At 40.5% G+C, this 20,085-nt stretch overlaps 2 protein-coding genes across 2 annotated transcripts; one reads left to right on the top strand and one right to left on the bottom strand.

Moving 5' to 3' along the window:
• Nucleotides 1-666: 666 nt before the first annotated feature.
• Nucleotides 667-1,848, bottom strand: LOC124282970 (extensin-like). The gene has a single exon (XM_046719024.1). The coding sequence runs from the start codon at nt 1,846-1,848 to the stop codon at nt 667-669; it is 1,182 nt and encodes a 393-aa protein (XP_046574980.1).
• Nucleotides 1,849-11,756: 9,908 nt separating this feature from the next.
• Nucleotides 11,757-12,593, top strand: LOC124282969 (basic proline-rich protein-like). Its single transcript, XM_046719023.1, has one exon. It carries the CDS (start codon nt 11,757-11,759, stop codon nt 12,591-12,593), a length of 837 nt encoding a protein of 278 aa, XP_046574979.1.
• The last annotated feature ends 7,492 nt before the right edge of the window (nt 12,594-20,085 follow it).

Here is a 20,085-nt window from a genome sequence, read left to right as displayed (position 1 = left end):
GAAGTGGCCAAGGTGCACGCTCTTCACGCTGCAGGACCGGGTTTTATTCCCCACAAGAACACAGATGATGCCAATTTCCGGTGTCCCCTGCCGTTACCATCAGCATAACACCACACTAATTCACCTTTCTGGGACACTTATTTTCAAAGAAAGTATGGCCTTGAATGTGTTCTTTAAACCACCACAAACATATCACGTAGTTTATGATAATGTTTGCCAATGAAACATCCCTGCTGAGATCAGTCCATTAACAACACATTGTTTGTAAATACATGCATTGTGTACTCCCAGGTGTGCGTTTATACTGTTTGTGGACGTCGGCCGAAGTTTTACTTTTCAAAGATGGAAAAACATCTGTGAGGTCTGTTTGTCCCGTCATGTTTGTAAGGGTTGCCCATCACCGTATCTCAGCATGACCGGACAGAGAACGTACCTAACTGAGTTTCGTTTCCGAGATAAAATAATTTACAAAAACGTGGCATTGCGAGATTGAATTTGCATTGACTAAATATTTTCCCAACGAACAGATGTATGTAAGTCAGGGAGATCATAAAAAATCTGCATCATAATAAAATGACAACATTCATGTATATTCCGATTTCTCATGGGCAAGAAGACTGTTGACTGAGCTGAGGCTTGGGGGGAACGGGGAACGGTCGTCTTGAATCAAGGGATGGGAACAGAGGACGGGGGCTTGTGTATAGGAGGGTGTGGTGTAAGGAAAGAGGACGACATCAGAGGACGGGGACTTGTGTATAGGAGGGCGTGGTGTAAGGAAAGAGGACGGGAACAGAGGACAGGGACTTGTGTATAGGAGGGTGTGATGTAAGGAAAGAGGACGACACCAGAGGATGGGGGCTTGTGTATAGGAGGGTTTGGTGTAAGGAAAGAGGACGGGAAGAGAGGACGGGGGCTTGTGTATAGGAGGGTGTGATGTAAGGAAAGAGGACGGGAAAAGAGGATGGGGGCTTGTGTATAGGAGGGTGTGGTGTAAGGAAAGAGGACGGCACCAGAAGACGGGGGCTTGTGTATAGGAGAGTGCGGTGTAAGGAAAGAGGACGACACCAGAGGACGGGGCTGTGTGTAGGAGAGTGTGATGTAAGAAAGGAGGACGGGAACACAGGACGGGAACTTGTGTATAGGAGGGTGTGGTGTAAGGAAAGAGGACGGCACCAGAGGACGGGGTCTTGTGTATAGGAGGATGCGGTGTAAGGAATGAGGACGACACCAGAGGGCGGGGGCTTGTGTATAGGAGGGTGTGGTGTAAGGAAAGAGGACGACACCAGAGGACGGGGGCTTGTGTATAGGAGGGTGTGGTGTAAGGAAAGAGGACGGGAACAGAGGACGGGGGCTTGTGTATAGGAGGGTGTGGTGTAAGGAAAGAGGACGGGAACAGAGGATGGGGGCTTGTGTATAGGAGGGTGTGGTGTAAGGAAAGAGGACGGGAACAGAGGATGGGGGCTTGTGTATAGGAGGGTGTGGTGTAAGGAAAGAGGACGGCACCAGAGGACGGGGTCTTGTGTATAGGAGGATGCGGTGTAAGGAAAGAGGACGACACCAGAGGACGGGGGCTTGTGTGTAGGAGAGTATGATGTAAGAAAGGAGGACGGGAACACAGGACGGGGACTTGTGTATAGGAGGGTGTGGTGTAAGGAAAGAGGACGGCACCAGAGGACGGGGGCTTGTGTATAGGAGAGTGTGATGTAAGGAAGGAGGACGGGAACAGAGGACGGGGACTTGTGTATAGGAGGGTGTGGTGTAAGGAAAGAGGACGACACCAGAGGATGGGGGCTTGTGTATAGGAGGGTGTGGTGTAAGGAAAGAGGACGACACCAGAGGACGGGGCATAGGAGAGTGTGAGGAAGGAGGACGGGAACATAGGAGGGGTGATGTATAGGAGGGTGTGGCGTAAAGGAAAGAGGACGGCACCAGAGGACGGGGACTTGTGTATAGGAGAGTGTGGTGTAAAGGAAAGAGGACGGCACCAGAGGACGGGCCCGGGGCTTGTGTATAGGAGGTTCTCTGTTACTAGTCGAATGAGATATTTACCATAATACGTACAGTCGGTAACAGCCAAACAGTCTGATACCCCCGTTGTTTGTTTTCGTGCGTGGACAAACCACTTCGGATGTATTGAGTTGATTTTACAATCATGTAGTTCGTTACAAAAAGATCTGAGTGAAGTGTACTGCTGGGAACAGATAAAAAACACAATTTGTTGCTTGTGTCCCGTTCCACACACGACTTAGAACGTCGTAAAGCATTAACCCGACGCAATCCCGTTAGACAGTTTAATGGAAGGGAGACCGAGGTACGCAAAAGTCTGGAGACTACGTGAGTCTTACAGCTTAGATCGCTATGTAGAACTGGGTCCCGATAGTATTTGAATGAAAGAAAACGAGAACTAAATCGGTTATACCGAATTTCATCTGCACTGGCAATGTAGTAGCTGTAAAAGGGAGCATATCGCTGCGGTTGTTGGCGACGTGTTTGGCAGGTCCCCTGAGAGACGGTCCATTGATGGCTGCCATCCCCCTTCAGGGGGTAACACGTTATCAATGGTACTTCATACACCTCATTAACCAATCTCAATAACTCTCACACCCATTTAACTAAATAAACACAAACAATAGCTGTTATGTAATTATCAATATTTTCCATAAGATGCAGCAAGAAAAAGCAATTATGCAACATCAGATTAACTGAATATATAAACATCCTTTAATTTATTTCTATTTTTTTAGTTCATTCGTGTGTTATCAAGTGCAATCGTTTGAGTCGAGGATATGGTTTTCAAAGCTACAACATAGATAACAAGTTGGATTCTCTAAATGTCGCAATTGATTCACGACAGGGGGCTTTACTTCACAGAGTCAATCGTGATTGTTCAAAAGAGATGCGAACGTAACGGCGTCTTGACGTCGAAACAAAAGGGGAAATAACGGTATTCATCCCTCCGTGCGGGTCGAGAATGGGAAACGCTTCGAATAATGCATCTGCAATTTTTTATTGATGCATGTAGCAATGTGATCGATGACTGCTGATTTTTATGTTGATAATGTTTTGCTTGACATTTCGGACTGATAAAAGCGGTGTCTTCGTGGATGGGAAATGAAGGCGCGATTTGTTTAGTTTGACACAGGAGCGATCCAGGCTTGTAACCCGCATCAAATTGGCAATTGTAACCGTCAGTGAATCATGTCTCGGAATACAATCTCGTTTTTACATGTCTGTATTATGCCAATTTCAGATTTCTTCTATACAGTCGATGCATCTCCAATTGTTCCTTCTTTGAAGGATGTATATGGAAAATAGCGGTTGTGTCCGAGTTAGTATAACAGGAAATCAACATACGGCCTGAACTTTATTTCAAGGGTTTTGTGGCGGCCACTGATTATATACTGGATATAGAAAGAAAATATTGCACTCATCTTCTAGTTTCTTCTTAATTCAGATTGTTCAAACTGTATGTCCTTTCAATATTTGTGTGCGTCTTATCTGATCAATTTTATGAAAATGCCATAAGCCTTTATTAGAAAAACATATTTTTGTGCAAAAGAGATGGCAAAAATTATTCGTCAGTTTCATAATGAATTTTTAAACATTACTCAGTCATAATGTTTATTTTTGGGTGGTACCAATTCTGTATGTGCTCATCTTTAGTCTTGTATAGTCTTTGATTGTCTTTGTTAATCACATGCTGGATCTTCTACCGTCAGACTTAGACAAAAGTAAGTTCATAGAATTCTTATACATCCAGATTACGTTTTGGGGATTATCATACAGTGACATAATTCTTGACATTTTCATCGATAGCTTCGATGTCTGTAAGGCAAATGTAATTCTTTTACTTAATACTTTGTAAGTTACACCGTGCATATCAAAATATGCCAATCTACCATTTTCGCCATGCCCAGTTGGTGTGATAGCTTAAACTCACAAATCGCATGTCCATCCTAATCTTGTACTCTCTCAATACTTCGTAAGTCTAAATCTGTCACACTTCGGCACCGTGCAACATCATTTCCGCATCATGCTGGAAATATAAATCACAACTCCTCCCACCCCCCACCCTCCACACACACAAATTAAAACAACAACATGAAATGCTGCACCGCCTGTTCTTTGTATTTAGTCACAAAATGTAATACCTGGACTTTATAAAATGACTTCTTTCTCCTTTTTTGTTAATATACTCCGTTTTGGAAAACGATACATTAGTTTTTCACATACTGATAGTTGGACATGACTTCACAAAACCGTTCTAATGATTTGATGTTGTAACCCAGTGTATCAAAAATCATTACAATATGAAAACAATTGTATAATGTGATGTAATTGTATAACATAATGATATCTACCTTCTATTTCCGTGACAAATTCATTAATATGGAAAGAAAGAAGAAAGGAAGTAATATGCATCCTTGTCTTTCTCCTATATGGCACCCAAATTCAATACAGTTTAAATACTGAAAGTACCGCTGCATCGTACTGAAGCTAAAACTTCTCAGATCAACACAAGAACGTTTTAATTTGGTAAGGTCATGGTTCTTACTTTAGTATTTATTTTGTACCTCCCTTATTACCCCCCTTCTCTGAAACATACCTTTGAATCAACGAATGCTGTAAGACAATATTAACTGTAGTAGTGTAACCTTCTTTATTCCAGTGCCGAGGAGGCTACAGGCCTGTAGTACAAAGTCAAATAGAAACAAAGGCATACAGTCACAATGTTTGCAGACAGTTGTATCTATATACAAAAGCATGGTGGATATACATCGAAGTTTGCGACTATTCCTTGCATTAATAGCGTTCAGTAACAAATTAGATTTACACATATTAGTTTATGTTTGGTAATATTGCGGTAGATATTTTGTCCTTAAAATCAGTGTCGTAAGGACATATCAACAAAAAGTGGAAAAAATTTACACGATCTGTTTTCTCTTGAATATTCTAATATCTACCCTTCTTGATCATATGATCACGTGAAGAACATCTAAATTATGATAATGAAACGAAGAAATTTCTTAGATAAGTATCGTGGCGATATTTCTCTGCATTTTGAACAGATTTAAAAGTACTGTAAAAAGTGAATTTTGGCGACGATTTTAAAGATGAATTCCAGGTCTGAATTGGACATCTAGTCTCTGAAATGAACATATTTTACAGAAAAAACTGTTCATAACAAATAAGCATGCAATATAATGAAAATGAGCTCACAGACTTTCTTCACTGTTGAAATCTAGACTTGCCACATATTCTGCCTTGCATGGGATTTCTTCGATATTTTGTTTGTTTCAGGGTCTGTATGACAGAGAAGGTCTGAATGTACATATCTTTCATCTTTGTGAAATGGCATTATAAACTTACCTTGGGCAAAAAATATTTGTGACATATTTAGGAAACTAATTGTGTGATTTAGTAAATTTCTGACATTCGCTAACCAATTAGATTTTCCGTTAGTGTCAAACAAACACAGCATGTTATATTTCTTAGGAAATCTTGACACAGGCATATCCAAGTTTTGAGCTTTACCTAATATTTTTATACTTTTATCTGTGCTTCTACTGTCCACATTCACCATAAATCATCACATTTGGGGTATTCAATTCAATTCCTAAAACGTATTTTTACACGCTTACAAGTGAACCTTTTCCAAACTAGTAAACCCACAAACCTCTGCCACATATAACAGAATTTGTTTAATTTTTGTATCAAATATTTTGAAAAAAGTTTTGAAATTTACATTGCCCAATTTCTTTAAATTCCTGTAAATGCCCCTGAAGACCTTTCGTCCCATGGTGAAACCATGATAACGTATTGGCAAAATGGACACTGTGATATTTATACCCCTCAGCAAGATCTAAGTATCTCCGATATGCAGACACTTGTCTGATTTGGACAATTTACCGCCATTCTTAAAGACAACGAATTTTGTTTTTATTTGTTTTTACATTAATCTTAAATTCATGGCAATGGCTTTTCAAAAAGGTAGTTTGTTTTTGCAGGGCCTCCACTATACTTGAGTGTAACCTGTAACACCAGCTTGAGATTCTGCTACCTTACCACGAAAATCAGTTCAAAGTCTGCTCCAAGCTGTGCTAAAATACCATGTTTAGACACAATTATGAATAAGCTAACAAAGAATGCAATTATATTACAATAACACAATGAAAACCATAGATAATAAAGTAATGCCTCGACAAAGGGGGAACTACTTTTGATTAGCAGTCAATATTTAGAAGATAAAAACTTGGTCATTTTATGCTTCGACTATTGCGCCTCTTTATCAAACCACCAGTCGTGCCATTTAGATCTCGTTCCGGAAATAGACAGTGTCCCAGTGGCACGCATTGATCATAACTCTACGACTATCGATAAATCTATGCTAAAATATCGAAGTTACGACAATAATACGCATAACGCTAAGATGCCATTGTAGACGGAACCTTAGCCTATATTTTCAAACTGGTCTTCCAGTTATGACTATCGTAAATCTATCGTAGATTATCGGAGTTACGACCACCGTACGCATAAGGGTAAAATCACATTGTGGAGGGTACTTTTTACCCATGTGTTCAAACTGATCGACCTGGCAGGACTGTCGTAAATCAATGATAAGTATAACAGTTACGACAGACGTACGTACAAAACCGACTTGAGGAAGGAAGAATTAGCACCACGACGATAAATTCATAATAAATATTTTACTCATCTGATTCAGATTAAATACAACATGATTATCTCCTCTAAACAGAAATTCAGCTTGTTTGGTATTTTCTTGAAGCTGCATCTGCTTCTGTTGTAAATGTAACTATAATGGTCCTTGGTTGGACCACTCACTGCACCGTGGACCATTGTAGCAAGATCCATTGGCTAACGCAAGTAAGGAAATAAACAATTGCGTTAAGATTTGAATGGCTGCGGTAGTTACGACTCGCAGGTTAGCTCAAAGGTCGCTGCGTGGAACAGCGTCCTCAATTTCTGCTTATGGTCAAGAAGGCCAACTATTTTATGGTGGATCAGATATTACATTTAAGGGCTTTGGCCCACACTAAAGTACCACACAATAAAGAACTGAACTGACAGTAGAATGGAGTTAGCATTCACGTTAAAGGTCGCCCTAAGATCGCTTCATGGAACAGCGCGCCGGCTGTATGTATATGGTGAGGATCTGTGATGTTCCTGTATGGTCGCTAGTTACTCTGGTATTAATACATGCATGCGTTTTGGTATCGTCCAGAATCTTGATTGTTCTACTGTAATTACCGTCATCGATCTCTGATTGATCTAATTGAGGAATACTCTTTAACTATGAGGAACGCTTCACGTTTAGAGGCCAGTTGGTTTTCTTGGTGTTTTTTGATACAGCTCGTCCGGATTGTGTGAAAGCCATGGAACTTTGCATTCAATAAATGAACATGTGATTTTTCTTCGACTATTGTATCATTACGAAAAATCCATCAACAAGTATTGTATCATTAAGTAAACTCCATCTACAAGTATTGTATCATTAAGTAAGATCCATCAACAAGTATTGTATCATTAATTTAAACCCAGAATCTCGAGTTTATGAAAACAAGAACACATGCATTTAGAGAGGTAAAGTCATAATACACATGTATGTGATATCGACTTCTTTAAAAATAGTTATCAAAATATTTCCGAATCGAAAAACCCGGGGAATAGCACTTAATGCTTCAATCAATATATCTCTCGGTATTGTTTCAAACAAAATCAGACATTTTCACATCATATTTTCAGCTTGATCTAAAAGTAGATCCATAATTATCTAATCGATCATCCGCAACTGCGGCAAGGCAATGTCGTTCGTATAATCCACACGTGTCGATTTCCCATTTTGACACCTATAACAGTCCGTAACCCTTTATAGGGCATGTCACTGATGAAATCAACATCGGTCAATTACAGCGCCACTCAGTCGTTAAGCATATTCATTTAGAAATTGATAACCAAAGATTTGGTGAAATATGCATCGGAGTGTGTGATTTGTTGTACTAATAGCTCGGGGGTATTGACAGACAGTACAGCGACAACGCTGTGTTATTAGGGTAGTAAATTATTCCCCTAAATAATCGAATTAAAGGTCACTTGAAGTATTGTTCAGCAAAATTGGATATGGTCACGTGACGATATTGAAATACATCCCACTGAAAGGGAAATTACCCGTCAGCCTTCACTGAAGTGTTGAGAGATATATTCATAGATCCTGTGAGTGGTGTTGTTAACTTGATGTAAAATTGTAACTGTTTGACACAGGGAAATTAACATGGACATTCTACTGTCCCTGTCCACCAGATAACCGGTAGAATTGTTCACATGATGAAAGACACATGGGCATTTGCCTGGTCAGTAGGCTTGGGATGAATACTAAAATGGTCAGTTAGTCTCCTAAAGTATAAGACGGGCGTTTCATGTGCCTTTATTTTGTTTAAAACCTACCGTAAAGTGTACTTCGATACATTCCATTAGGTTGGATTATTGTTGCCAATGTAAAGCGTCTAATACAAATGCTGTAATCTATTCTAATTGTCATGTACCGTTATGTACTTACAATGGAACGATATTGTCGCTTTGGTTCCATTGTATCCACATATGTGTCTATACTAGGAACAATGTGTACATGGTGTTGAGTTGTTTACTCCAAAATACTTGAAATCATGGAAACCGATTTTGGTATGTCTATTAAGCTTCGTGTTAAAAATGCTGTTGTAACATTAAATATCTATAACATTAAATATTTTAAAGATTCAAAGTGTTCAAATACAAGTACATTCCTAATAAGCATATTAATAATAGTGATATCAATTTTCAATATGTTATTAACAGTTTTGAAAACTGTTTCCATTTCACTGACTTTGCATAGACTAATGTTAAGGCACAAAAAGCTCATTTGTACCTAAGCCTTTCATTGTGACGGTATTAATTCCGGTATCATGATCAAATTCATATTTCCACGCAAACATTAGTCATTAATGTTATTCATATCTTTTTACTTAATTTGAGTCGACATCTGCGTGATCACTATCAGCGCTGATATTTTTATGATATATTAGTTAGATTTTATCATTTTGAATATATAAATTCTGTAATACACAATCTGCAGTCATCTCGTCATAAGACAAGTCTGATATCACACATACATACACGCACGCACACATATTCGCTCTCACGTACACACTCACAGTCACACAGATACACACAGAGCAACACATCCGCACACACACATACACGGGCACGCACGCACACTCTCGCACACATACACGCCCTCACGTACACAGGCACAAACATCAATATAGCTACACACAGACACACACCGCACACATAAATACACACACACCGCACGCACACAGACACACACCGCACGCACAGTGACACCGCACGCACACAGACACACACACATCGCACGCACACAGACACACACTGCACGCACACAGACACCGCACACACACACACACACACACGCGCGCGCACGCACATACACGCAGACACACACGCACACATACACACACACACACATAGGCACACACACACGCACATATGGCGATTCAACAAATAGGATATGATATGTAAATTGACATTGAACCTAAGCATCTCCCACCAACCAAGATATTAGAAGATGTTCCAGTGGTCTTGTGTTGACTGAAACATCTTTCAATCGATGAAATTTTCAGATCATGTAGTTGGCTTACGACAATAACAAATGACAAGTGTTCTTATTTCATTCTTCTACGTCACCGCACACGCTGACGTTCTGCGCTGTTACTGCCATCAACGTTCTGACGGAAATCTCATTTCATCGCTGTTTAGGTAAGATGAAAGCCTTTGTTGGAACAACGACCAATGCAAATGTTTACAAGTGAAATTTATAATCATCATATTTAGCCAGCATAAAATCTATTATTTCCCGTTGTGTGTTATTTAATCAGTTTGAAGTAAATAGCTTTTGCATGTCCCGTCCGCTGCTCCAAATTAACCTGTTTACACTGGCAATAACTACAAAAGATGGAGAAATCGAATACCGCATTTAAAGTGATCCTAGTTTTGAAGTGTCCCCAGCCCTATGTTTTAAACAGTTCTAATAAACCCACACATAGGTGGGTAGGCAAGGCATCCATGTATTGTTAAAGACTGGCAAATATTTACTGCCGGTTAACTAACATTATTTACATTGCAAGTGAATGAGTGGAGCGTTAATAATCTCTTCAGGCTTAACGTATTAACAGTCTCAAATATATCGTCAAAGCGGGTGGGTGATGTTAGAACAGTAAATCGTTAATACATGAGTGTCTGTATTCAGTCGCTATCATGTGATAAGTGATTACAACCGGCGCAATGTCAGTTGTGTGGATTCAGGTTCAAGCAGGCGTGGCTATGCTGATATGAAAACTGTATCGTTAACAAAACATTATGAAACTTTCAGACAATGTACTTTTACAATTACACTTTCAGTTTCATGCTCTCATTTCACTGGAACACAACAGTAATGCTCATAACATTAATAAACGGAACAGTTTAATGTACAAAGGAACACCCACAATAGTTCCCATTTACACCACACGGCATCTGTTTCTGGGGATACTGACAAAATGGGGATTTGTTTGCACTGATTTTTCCGATCTTATAAAAGCACGGATTCTTAAGCCCTTGTCAAACAAGAAGTTGTCTCTTGCTTGACAACGGTATAAGAATCCATACCGAAACGTCGCATCATATATAATAAAGAAGTTGTTATCCATAAAGAATCTTACTTTCTTATTACTCACCAACTTCTAAAATGCCAATCAAACAGATCAGGCTATTTTATTGTTATGCAGAACTAAACAGAACACCATATTGCAGAACAAGACAACAGGACATTATAATGTCAAGGAGGGCGCACAGGGATACTCTGTTGCCATAAAGAGCACACTACAGTACCAAGCAGAGCACTTGCATGACATTATGTGGCGATATGAAACATAATAGAAAACTATAATGCCATACAGAACATAACAGGGAACTATATTGACATACAGAACATAACAGGAAACTATATTGACATACAGAACATAACATAAACTATAATGCCATACAGAACATAACAGGAAACTATATTGACATACAGAACATAACAGGAAACTATATTGACATACAGAACATAACAGGAAACTGTAATGCCATACAGAACATAACAGGAAACTATATTGACATACAGAACATAACAGGGAACTATATTGACATACAGAACACATCAGTGAGTGAGTAAGTTTAGATTTACGCCGCACTCAGCAATATTCCAGCTATATGGCGGCGGTCTGTAAATAATAGAGTCTGGACCAGACAATCCAGTGATCAAAAGCATGAACATCGATCTGCGCAGTTGGAAACCGATGACATGTGTCAACCAAGTCAGCGAGCCTGACCACCCGATCAGAACACATCAGAACTTGCCATGGATATAAAAGCAACAAAACCCTTTCCACATCCATGAGACATCTAATGAGTCATAAGTATGTGTCCATAAAATATGATGCCACCAGGTGTTGATCCTGCCCCACAGATGCCACCAGGTGTTGATCCTGCCCCACCAGGTGTTGATCCTGCCCCACAGATGCCACCAGGTGTTGATCCTGCCCCACAGATGCCACCAGGTGTTGATCCTGCCCCACAGATGCCACCAGGTGTTGATCCTGCCCCACAGATGCCACCAGGTGTTGATCCTGCCCCAGATGCCACCAGGTGTTGATGCACAGATGCCACCAGGTGTTGATCCTGCCCCACAGATGCCACCAGGTGTTGATCCTGCCCCACAGATGCCACCAGGTGTTGATCCTGCCCCACAGATGCCACCAGGTGTTGATCCTGCCCCACAGATGCCACCAGGTGTTCATCCTGCCCCACAGATGCCACCAGGTGTTGATCCTGCCCCACAGATGCCACCAGGTGTTGATCCTGCCCCACAGATGCCACCAGGTGTTGATCCTGCCCCACAGATGCCACCAGGTGTTGATCCTGCCCCACAGATGCCACCAGGTGTTGATCCTGCCCCACAGATGCCACCAGGTGTTGATCCTGCCCCACAGATGCCACCAGGTGTTGATCCTGCCCCACAGATGCCACCAGGTGTTGATCCTGCCCCACAGATGCCACCAGGTGTTCATCCTGCCCCACAGATACCACCAGGTGTTGATCCTGCCCCACAGATGCCACCAGGTGTTGATCCTGCCCCCACCAGAAGCCACCACCAGGTGTTGATCCTGCCCCACAGATGCCACCAGGTGTTGATCCTGCCCCACAGATGCCACCAGGTGTTGATCCTGCCCCACAGATGCCACCAGGTGTTGATCCTGCCCCACAGATGCCACCAGGTGTTGATCCTGCCCCACAGATGCCACCAGGTGTTGATCCTGCCCCACAGATTCCACCAGGTGTTCATCCTGCCCCACAGATTCCACCAGGTGTTCATCCTGCCCCACAGATACCACCAACACTTGCAAACACATGAAAATATCTGCAGCACACTTTCATACAGCGATTTTTTTAAACGCGTGTACATATTGTTGCTTCCAAGAATAGGGAACGTGTTGTAGTTTCAACTACAGTTGTACCCAGTACACAGACATTGTGTACCGTGACACACATAAAAAAAGAAGTCCAGACACTGAAAAAAAATCTGTTTTCACATTCAAACGATGAACGTGGAAAAAATGAGCGCACACGATTCCAATCCAATTTTCATTTCCTGTGATTAATTTATTATTTCTTTTTGCACGTGTCTCACATTAGATACATTAGGCAAATAAAATGGCAGAAAGTCAACAGGTTTTTCGGAAGGAGACAAGCACGTCTCGGCACGAAGGATCGCGTGTTCCAGCTCACATGGGACTAACGAAATTAGGAGACATCGTTATCTAGATTGTCTTGCACTATGGTGAGCCTTGCGTCTACCCACCCCCGCGGGGTCGGACACGAAGTTGGGTTCTCCCGCGTGGCGTTAATGCTAATTATATTATGTCTGACCAAGTGCCATTGCATAATGGTACATCAAGACAAGAACCCCCCAAAAGCAGCAATAAAATACCTAACCCCATCTCATAAAACCCTCCCCCCAAAAACAAACAAAAAACCCCAAACAAATAAAATACAAAAAATAGAGAACAAATAAAACAAACACAAAAACAATTAAGAACAACAATCCTGATTACAAGCATTGACAAGACGGTGACAAGATTGGTATGATTAATCATTGACATTGTACATATATTTGCGCATATATTAAATATACAATATGTTGCTTATGTTTCATATGAAATTCTGCATATTTTGCAGAAGTCCGTAGTAGTAAAAATACAAGTGTTTACGCGCTATTCCATAGTTGTCTTTCTGTGAATTCTTAATTCAAAACCTTGTTATAGATATTGATTGAAACTGCGTGCTTTGTCCAAACTGAAATATACACCCCATCTCTGGTGATAACGTCCCTTGATTACTGTCGTCGTGACGACAAGTGTCGTTGTTACTGACGCTGAGTCAGAGTGACGTGTTTAACATGATGTGATAATGGACCCACTACAGCGTTAGGTGTTGCACGTCGGAAACACTTCATTCGACACTCGGAAATATTGTCTATATCTGGCTTGTGATGGTATTTCTCCCGCTTTAATATTTATTTAGTCTAAACATTATGTAACGCATGACGTTATCAACCCCTCACAATAATGAACTATTATCTCATTGAGATCACGCAATCTAGATATGTTCATGTGATTGCACACACAAGGATATAATTGCTTCTGCAGTAATATGTTTCTGGGGTTGAAGTGAATTATGAATGAGTGTAGATGTTATCATCACAGAGAGCGTCCTTACTGACGTCATCTGAGGTTCATTACCACCAACTGCAACCGCTGCAGGGATAGGGGAGTGAGTGAGTGAGTGTGCGATGACGTTCCAGATGAGTTTTGGTTGACAGGTACACTTGACCAGGTATATTGTCAACTTTCGTTATACGTAGATGAATCAGACAAAAAAAATAAATATAAAAAAAATACCAGCGCCTTGAGCATGCGCTAGTGCGTGGATATGTGCGCTATATAAATATCCTATAATAATAATAATAATATAATAATGAATCAGACAAATGGTCATATTTGGCAGAAAACAGGATTCGAACCAGTTACATGTAGTCGACCCTGTGTTCTAGGGATTCAACTCATGGCGGTGTATTGCAACGGTGTCCACACTGGTGATGGCATACCGAGATACGAAATAGTAAACGCACACCTGTGTGATGCATGATGTAGACATATATTTTGGTATATTTTTAGACACACCTTTGTCATGCATACTATTGTAAAAACGTGGTGATAAATATACCTCAGTGAAGACACACCTGTGATGACGTGATGCTATAGACACGTACATCAGTCAAGACACACCTGTGATGATGTGATGGTATATACATGTACCTCAGTCAAGACACACCTGTGATGACGCGATGATGTAGACATGTACCTCAGTCAAGACACACCTGTGATGACGTGATGATATAGACATGTACCTCAGTGAAGACACACCTGTGATGACGTGATGCTATAGACATGTACCTCAGTGAAGACACACCTGTGATGACGTGATGATATAGACATGTACCTCAGTCAAGACACACCTGTGATGACGTGATGATATAGACACGTACATCCGTCAAGACACACCTGTGATGACGTGATGATATAGACACGTACATCCGTCAAGACACACCTGTGATGACGTGATGATATAGACATGTACCTCAGTGAAGATACACCTGTGATGACGTGATGATATAGACACATACATCCGTCAAGACACACCTGTGATGACGTGCTGATATAGACACGTACCTCAGTCAAGACACACCTGTGATGACGTGATGATGTAGACCGTCAAGACACACCTGTGATGACGTGATGATGTAGACCGTCAAGACACACCTGTGATGACGTGATGATGTAGACCGTCAAGACACACCTTTGTCATACATAGCTGTACAACAGTGATGACATGTAAATTAGTCATTGTGAGCCGGGAGTGATACAGTCAGACCAAGTCAAACCATTCCATCACATTGATCCTCAGCGGACAGACATAATGCCAGCTTAGTGATTATTTTATTGTTATATGTTTTCTGTGTTACTGTGTATCGTCATTCGGTGTGGGAGGCTGTGTTTAGTGGATCTTTGTTTTCAGGCCGTTTACCTGATTGAACTTGACGTCACAATACATATCTCATGTCAACAAATGCAAAAAGCCAAGTTGTTCAAATAAGGAACTGCCTGAAATGGAGACAGGTGCGGAAATTATTTTCAATTCTTCAACCATTTTTTATCTAAGCACAGGGGAATTCTCAGTCATCAAAAATTCGTAATGGTGTCAATGAAAAGCCGTTTGAACTGTGCTTGATATAGTTTGTTTATTATGCATAATATTCCAGATGATCGAGCTCATAAATATTCACACACAAAATTCTATACTATTGTTGAGGTAATACAAATGTAATGTTTGACTGCGTCACAATAGTTATGACGCTGTCGACGTCACATTGTCTACGTTTGCCTCTCAACATAGTTTTCCATCGTATACCATCTTTACAATTCACTATGAAGTATTAAAAGTAAAGATATAGTCTTATTATTATTATCATCATCATCATTTTTACTGTACGTAAATTGCTGACTAAAAAATAATCTCATTAAACGAATCTAGTATGACTCACACTTTTAGGACAGTACATGTTATTGCGGTTAATCTCAAGGATGCTTAGTGGACTGTTTGTAATCACATCAAACAAATGGTCGACAGCACGAATTCATATCTCTTCTCTTATTTCTTTATCTCGGGATCGGGTAGTCAGGCTCGCTAGCTGGTAGACAATTGCCATCGTATCACAATTGCGCAGATCGATGCTCATGCTGTTGATCACTAGATTGTCTGGTCCAGACTCGATTGTTTACAGACCGCCGCTGGAATAATGCTGGGTGCGGAGTAAAACTAAACTCACTCTGTTTTCTTTATCTACCTGTTTACTGGGAAACATCTGACTTTGTACTTCACTATCTCACATGCTCTTTATAACCAAGGTGGGGCTACAACGTTGAAGGCCTCAGAAGACGTCTCAAGCTTTATGGTAGACACATGGACGACATATCAAAATCTGTGGCAACAGTGACAAAAATGATGTTAGATGCGATTCCTTCTCGGGACTTCTCAGGTGAACAACTGATTAGCCTTTGCATGTGTTTATGACTGGTATCACTGATGTGGCAGGATACGCTCACCTTTTCGCGAACACGCAATGTCGTAACAGAAATAACTCGAAATCTCGCAGGCCCCTCTGCTCTTGGCAGAGATTTCTTGTGATGTGGAGAGGGTTTGTCGCTCCACAGCTTGATACAAGCATTTTGAAATATTAAAACAATCTCCAGGTTTCCCCTTAAACTATTTCATCCATGTGGAATTCGAATCCAAGTACGCAAACACTTTCCTCACTAGCCAACCATAAACAGTCATTTATGCAAAGCCGTAATTGTATATGACAGATGAAACCGCACAAAAGTTTTAACGCAGAATAAGATCATTTCAGTTGTGAGATTCTGGATAATTGAGAGCAAATTTGACATCTACGTGTAAAGCCGGATGGACGCGGATGGAGACGACTTCAAAGCCATGTCGTTGTTACGAAATGTGCTAAAGGACCCGGGAATATATGCACTACTTTATAAATGTTGAGGATTATCTGATTTTCGCGCATTATCTCGTAAACCTGTCATGGCGTAATGACAGAATCGGACGCTTCTTGGCATCTTTCTTTAGTGGTATATCTGAGTTTCTCACCTCGCTGTACAACACAAGTCTCGGCTGCAGCCGTGACGCTGACAACAGCATCGCGGACATGAAACAGACAACTACGAGTATGATTCAATCGCCGGCAAATATTTACTTAGCATATTATCTTTCAACATCCACAGACAACGAAGGTATATTTCCATATAATTCAGCTGACATAATGATGACATATTTACTTTGGAGATCATATGGTTTGGGAATTATTTCTGGTCCACAATCAAATTGATTGCATAGATGCGTGTATCTCTACTCGTATCAGACCGAGGCTGCCTTTTCAAAAATATTTGTATCCATAGAATGGTTGGTGTTTGTTTAACGGGTATGCTAACAAGCCATGATATTTCTGTCTTTCCCTTATGGGGATATCGTTTTAACGCAAATCAGCGCAATCGAACTCCCCATTGTCCAGATTCTTTGTTTAAGCGTACGGTGCGTGTTAACATGTGGATTTCGATTAAAATAATCGATTTTGGTACATTAAATACTACTGTGCAGTCACAGTGCTTGTTTCTATGTCATGAACATTAGACGTGTATTGGCAATACAATGTTCTTGTCCAGGAGTGTGAGGTGTCTTGAGCCTGTGGATGAACAATATGGGACAGCCGCTCCTTCAGTCGTTGCTCATCCAGTTGATGGCCAGGTCCGATCCCCAGTAATGGTGCAATGTACGAAGGGTGTTTACAGCTGTTTCCCGCCTCGGTGGTGACGCCGTTAACTCCATCAGCTCTGCCTCTATTTGTACTTGGGTCAAGGACGGCGCTGTCGTCTAAGGTGACGTTATCCACTGTGCATTTAGATGTGTATGAAATAAGGCCCGTCCGACCGCTCGAGGGCTAGATTTCTGCCGCACGGTCTAATTTTACAGCTAGCCAACTCGATGGACGGGTGAAAAAAATATTCAGGTAATATGTCCACTGGCACTGTCTATTTAGTATTTAAGAAGGACTGGTTAAATCTCTTCTCGGGGATGGTAAGTTTTTGAAGTTACCAGCCCAGATATCAGGCTGGGTTTTTGGCTCATTTAATACACCACATTTAGTGCCCTGGACAATGATCTGTGATCGAGGGTTCGAATCCCAAATTTGTCTTATGTTTGTTAGTCTTTCAGCACAACGTCCGTCCTTGTGGCTTTCCCGTCTAAAACCTGTATCATTCGAACATTGATCGGTTTTAATTCATTTTGAACAAATTATAACAATGTTGCAAAACAAATGTAAGTTCACTCATTAAGACGACATTAAAATGCAACAAATTTGTACAACTCTATCTTTAGGTAAACGTTAAATAATCTAACGCACAATCCAAATTGAATCAACCTTAGATTATATTGATGAGAATTAAGAGCACGTTCACTGATCGATAACACAAAGACACCATCTGCTTGTCGTAGGTAATCTCACATCCGACATGAGATACAGTGGAACTCCGATCAGTAATAAAAAGTCGTCAGAAAGTTGTGTCACGTTATCGTTCAACGCTCAACAAAGGGCGATAACTGCTGTAGGTGTTTGACCTGAGATGCTGCAATGTCCACACGACCTCCAGACTGTCAAGCAGCTAGCTAGCCCGGCGTGGAGACATTTCAACCTGTGAAACTAGCTGTTAAGAATTTGATTCCCTTCATTAGATGCCATGACGTCAGTAGGTTTGATTTTCTGAAATCAGCGTTGATCACATAGACTGCAGAAAGGGTATCAATAAAAAGCCAGTTATATCTCTTTCTGCATGGCAACACCTTCAACCAGTTCTCTCATACAACTCTGTGACGCCATCTGTCGGTAAGATGGAATGTTTTTTTCAAGTTAACCAATCGTCTTTGTGGAAACTGGAAACTCCTAGAAGACAGGTTACACAACATGTCAATAATTGCAGTCGTTATATAATCAGTCTAGTTATATTTGACATGTATTCTTAGACCTGCATGTTGTCTCCGAAATGAAAATATTCTACAAAAGAGAAACGATGTTCAATATAACAAAATCAGATCAGAGATATACTGTTATAGACTTGCGTGCCCTTTACTGGATAGACTCGTTTCATGGCTTGTGTAGTCTGTGGAATTGTCCACAGTGTTTAACAAATAAATTCTTTTAAATATTGCATTTGCCAACCATAAAAATAAATGATACTTGATTGTTTTCAAACAGGGGTGTCTGTAGGTGGCAGGTACAGAATGAACTGTGTATCTCTTGAACACAGAGCTGAAGGAATACTTCTACATGAGTTTACTTCTCAATGCATAATGTTGTGTGTCTTCGACGTCTCATCCATGGACATATTTGCTTTTTTCAGTCATATGGTTGCAGATTTTTGCTAGTCTGTCTCACAGTCCCTGAACCACATTATTTTCCCTACTGCCAAGCCCTCTCTGCAGTGCTAAAGCCCTAAATAAAGCAAGTCTAGATTTCCTCAGGTTCAGGATCTCTGGTCTCCCTGGGGCTCCTTTTCAATATAAATGGGCTTGTTTGTTACTATCAAAATTATATATATTCAGAGACTAAGCCTTAGTCTAATTTCTTGCTTACCCCAGTCTTAATCAAAACAGTTTATGTTCACACAAACAGCTAGTGTTTACAAACTTTTGCAGGAAGAGTGATGTTTAAGTAAATATACCGTACTTTAATATCAGTTCTGTGAATACATACGGTCGTCAAAAGACGTTCTTCATGTTACATTTGAACATTTTCTAAAAACACTGCCTATTTCTGAAGTTTAGCTGAGTTTACCTTGAGTGTACCATGAGTTTGCTACGAGTTTAATTACCTGAAGTTAAGACTCGGGTTAGAAATGGTCATCAGAAACCAACGCTTGATATTGATAATAATATGTGACCATTTTCTTTGTTTCCCATATGAAACATATATATAACATATCTATTTCGCTTGTGTTTACAAATATCCTTATAATAAACGAATTGCCTTTATGTTACGAAGGCACAGTTTTTATTGATTGTCAAAAAATCCAACGTTTTGGATTATATTAAGTTATGCATGAATGCCACGCTCATATATATATATAACATCGATGTAGCACCACAAGTGATATAGAACCACGCTCGAGATACCGATATATTCGACATAATCACACACTATAGTAGCCTCTAGGAGTCGGTTGTGTACATTCGACTACCACAAGAAACACATACTCAACTACAGTCTTTGTTAAAGGGGGAGTTCGTTGAAAAAACTATAACATA

Source organism: Haliotis rubra, unplaced genomic scaffold (assembly GCF_003918875.1).
Source record: "Haliotis rubra isolate DU_JTF1 unplaced genomic scaffold, ASM391887v1 Scf308, whole genome shotgun sequence".
In the NCBI taxonomy this organism is placed as follows: domain Eukaryota; kingdom Metazoa; phylum Mollusca; class Gastropoda; order Lepetellida; family Haliotidae; genus Haliotis; species Haliotis rubra.
This window is presented reverse-complemented; position numbering and strand designations above follow the sequence as displayed.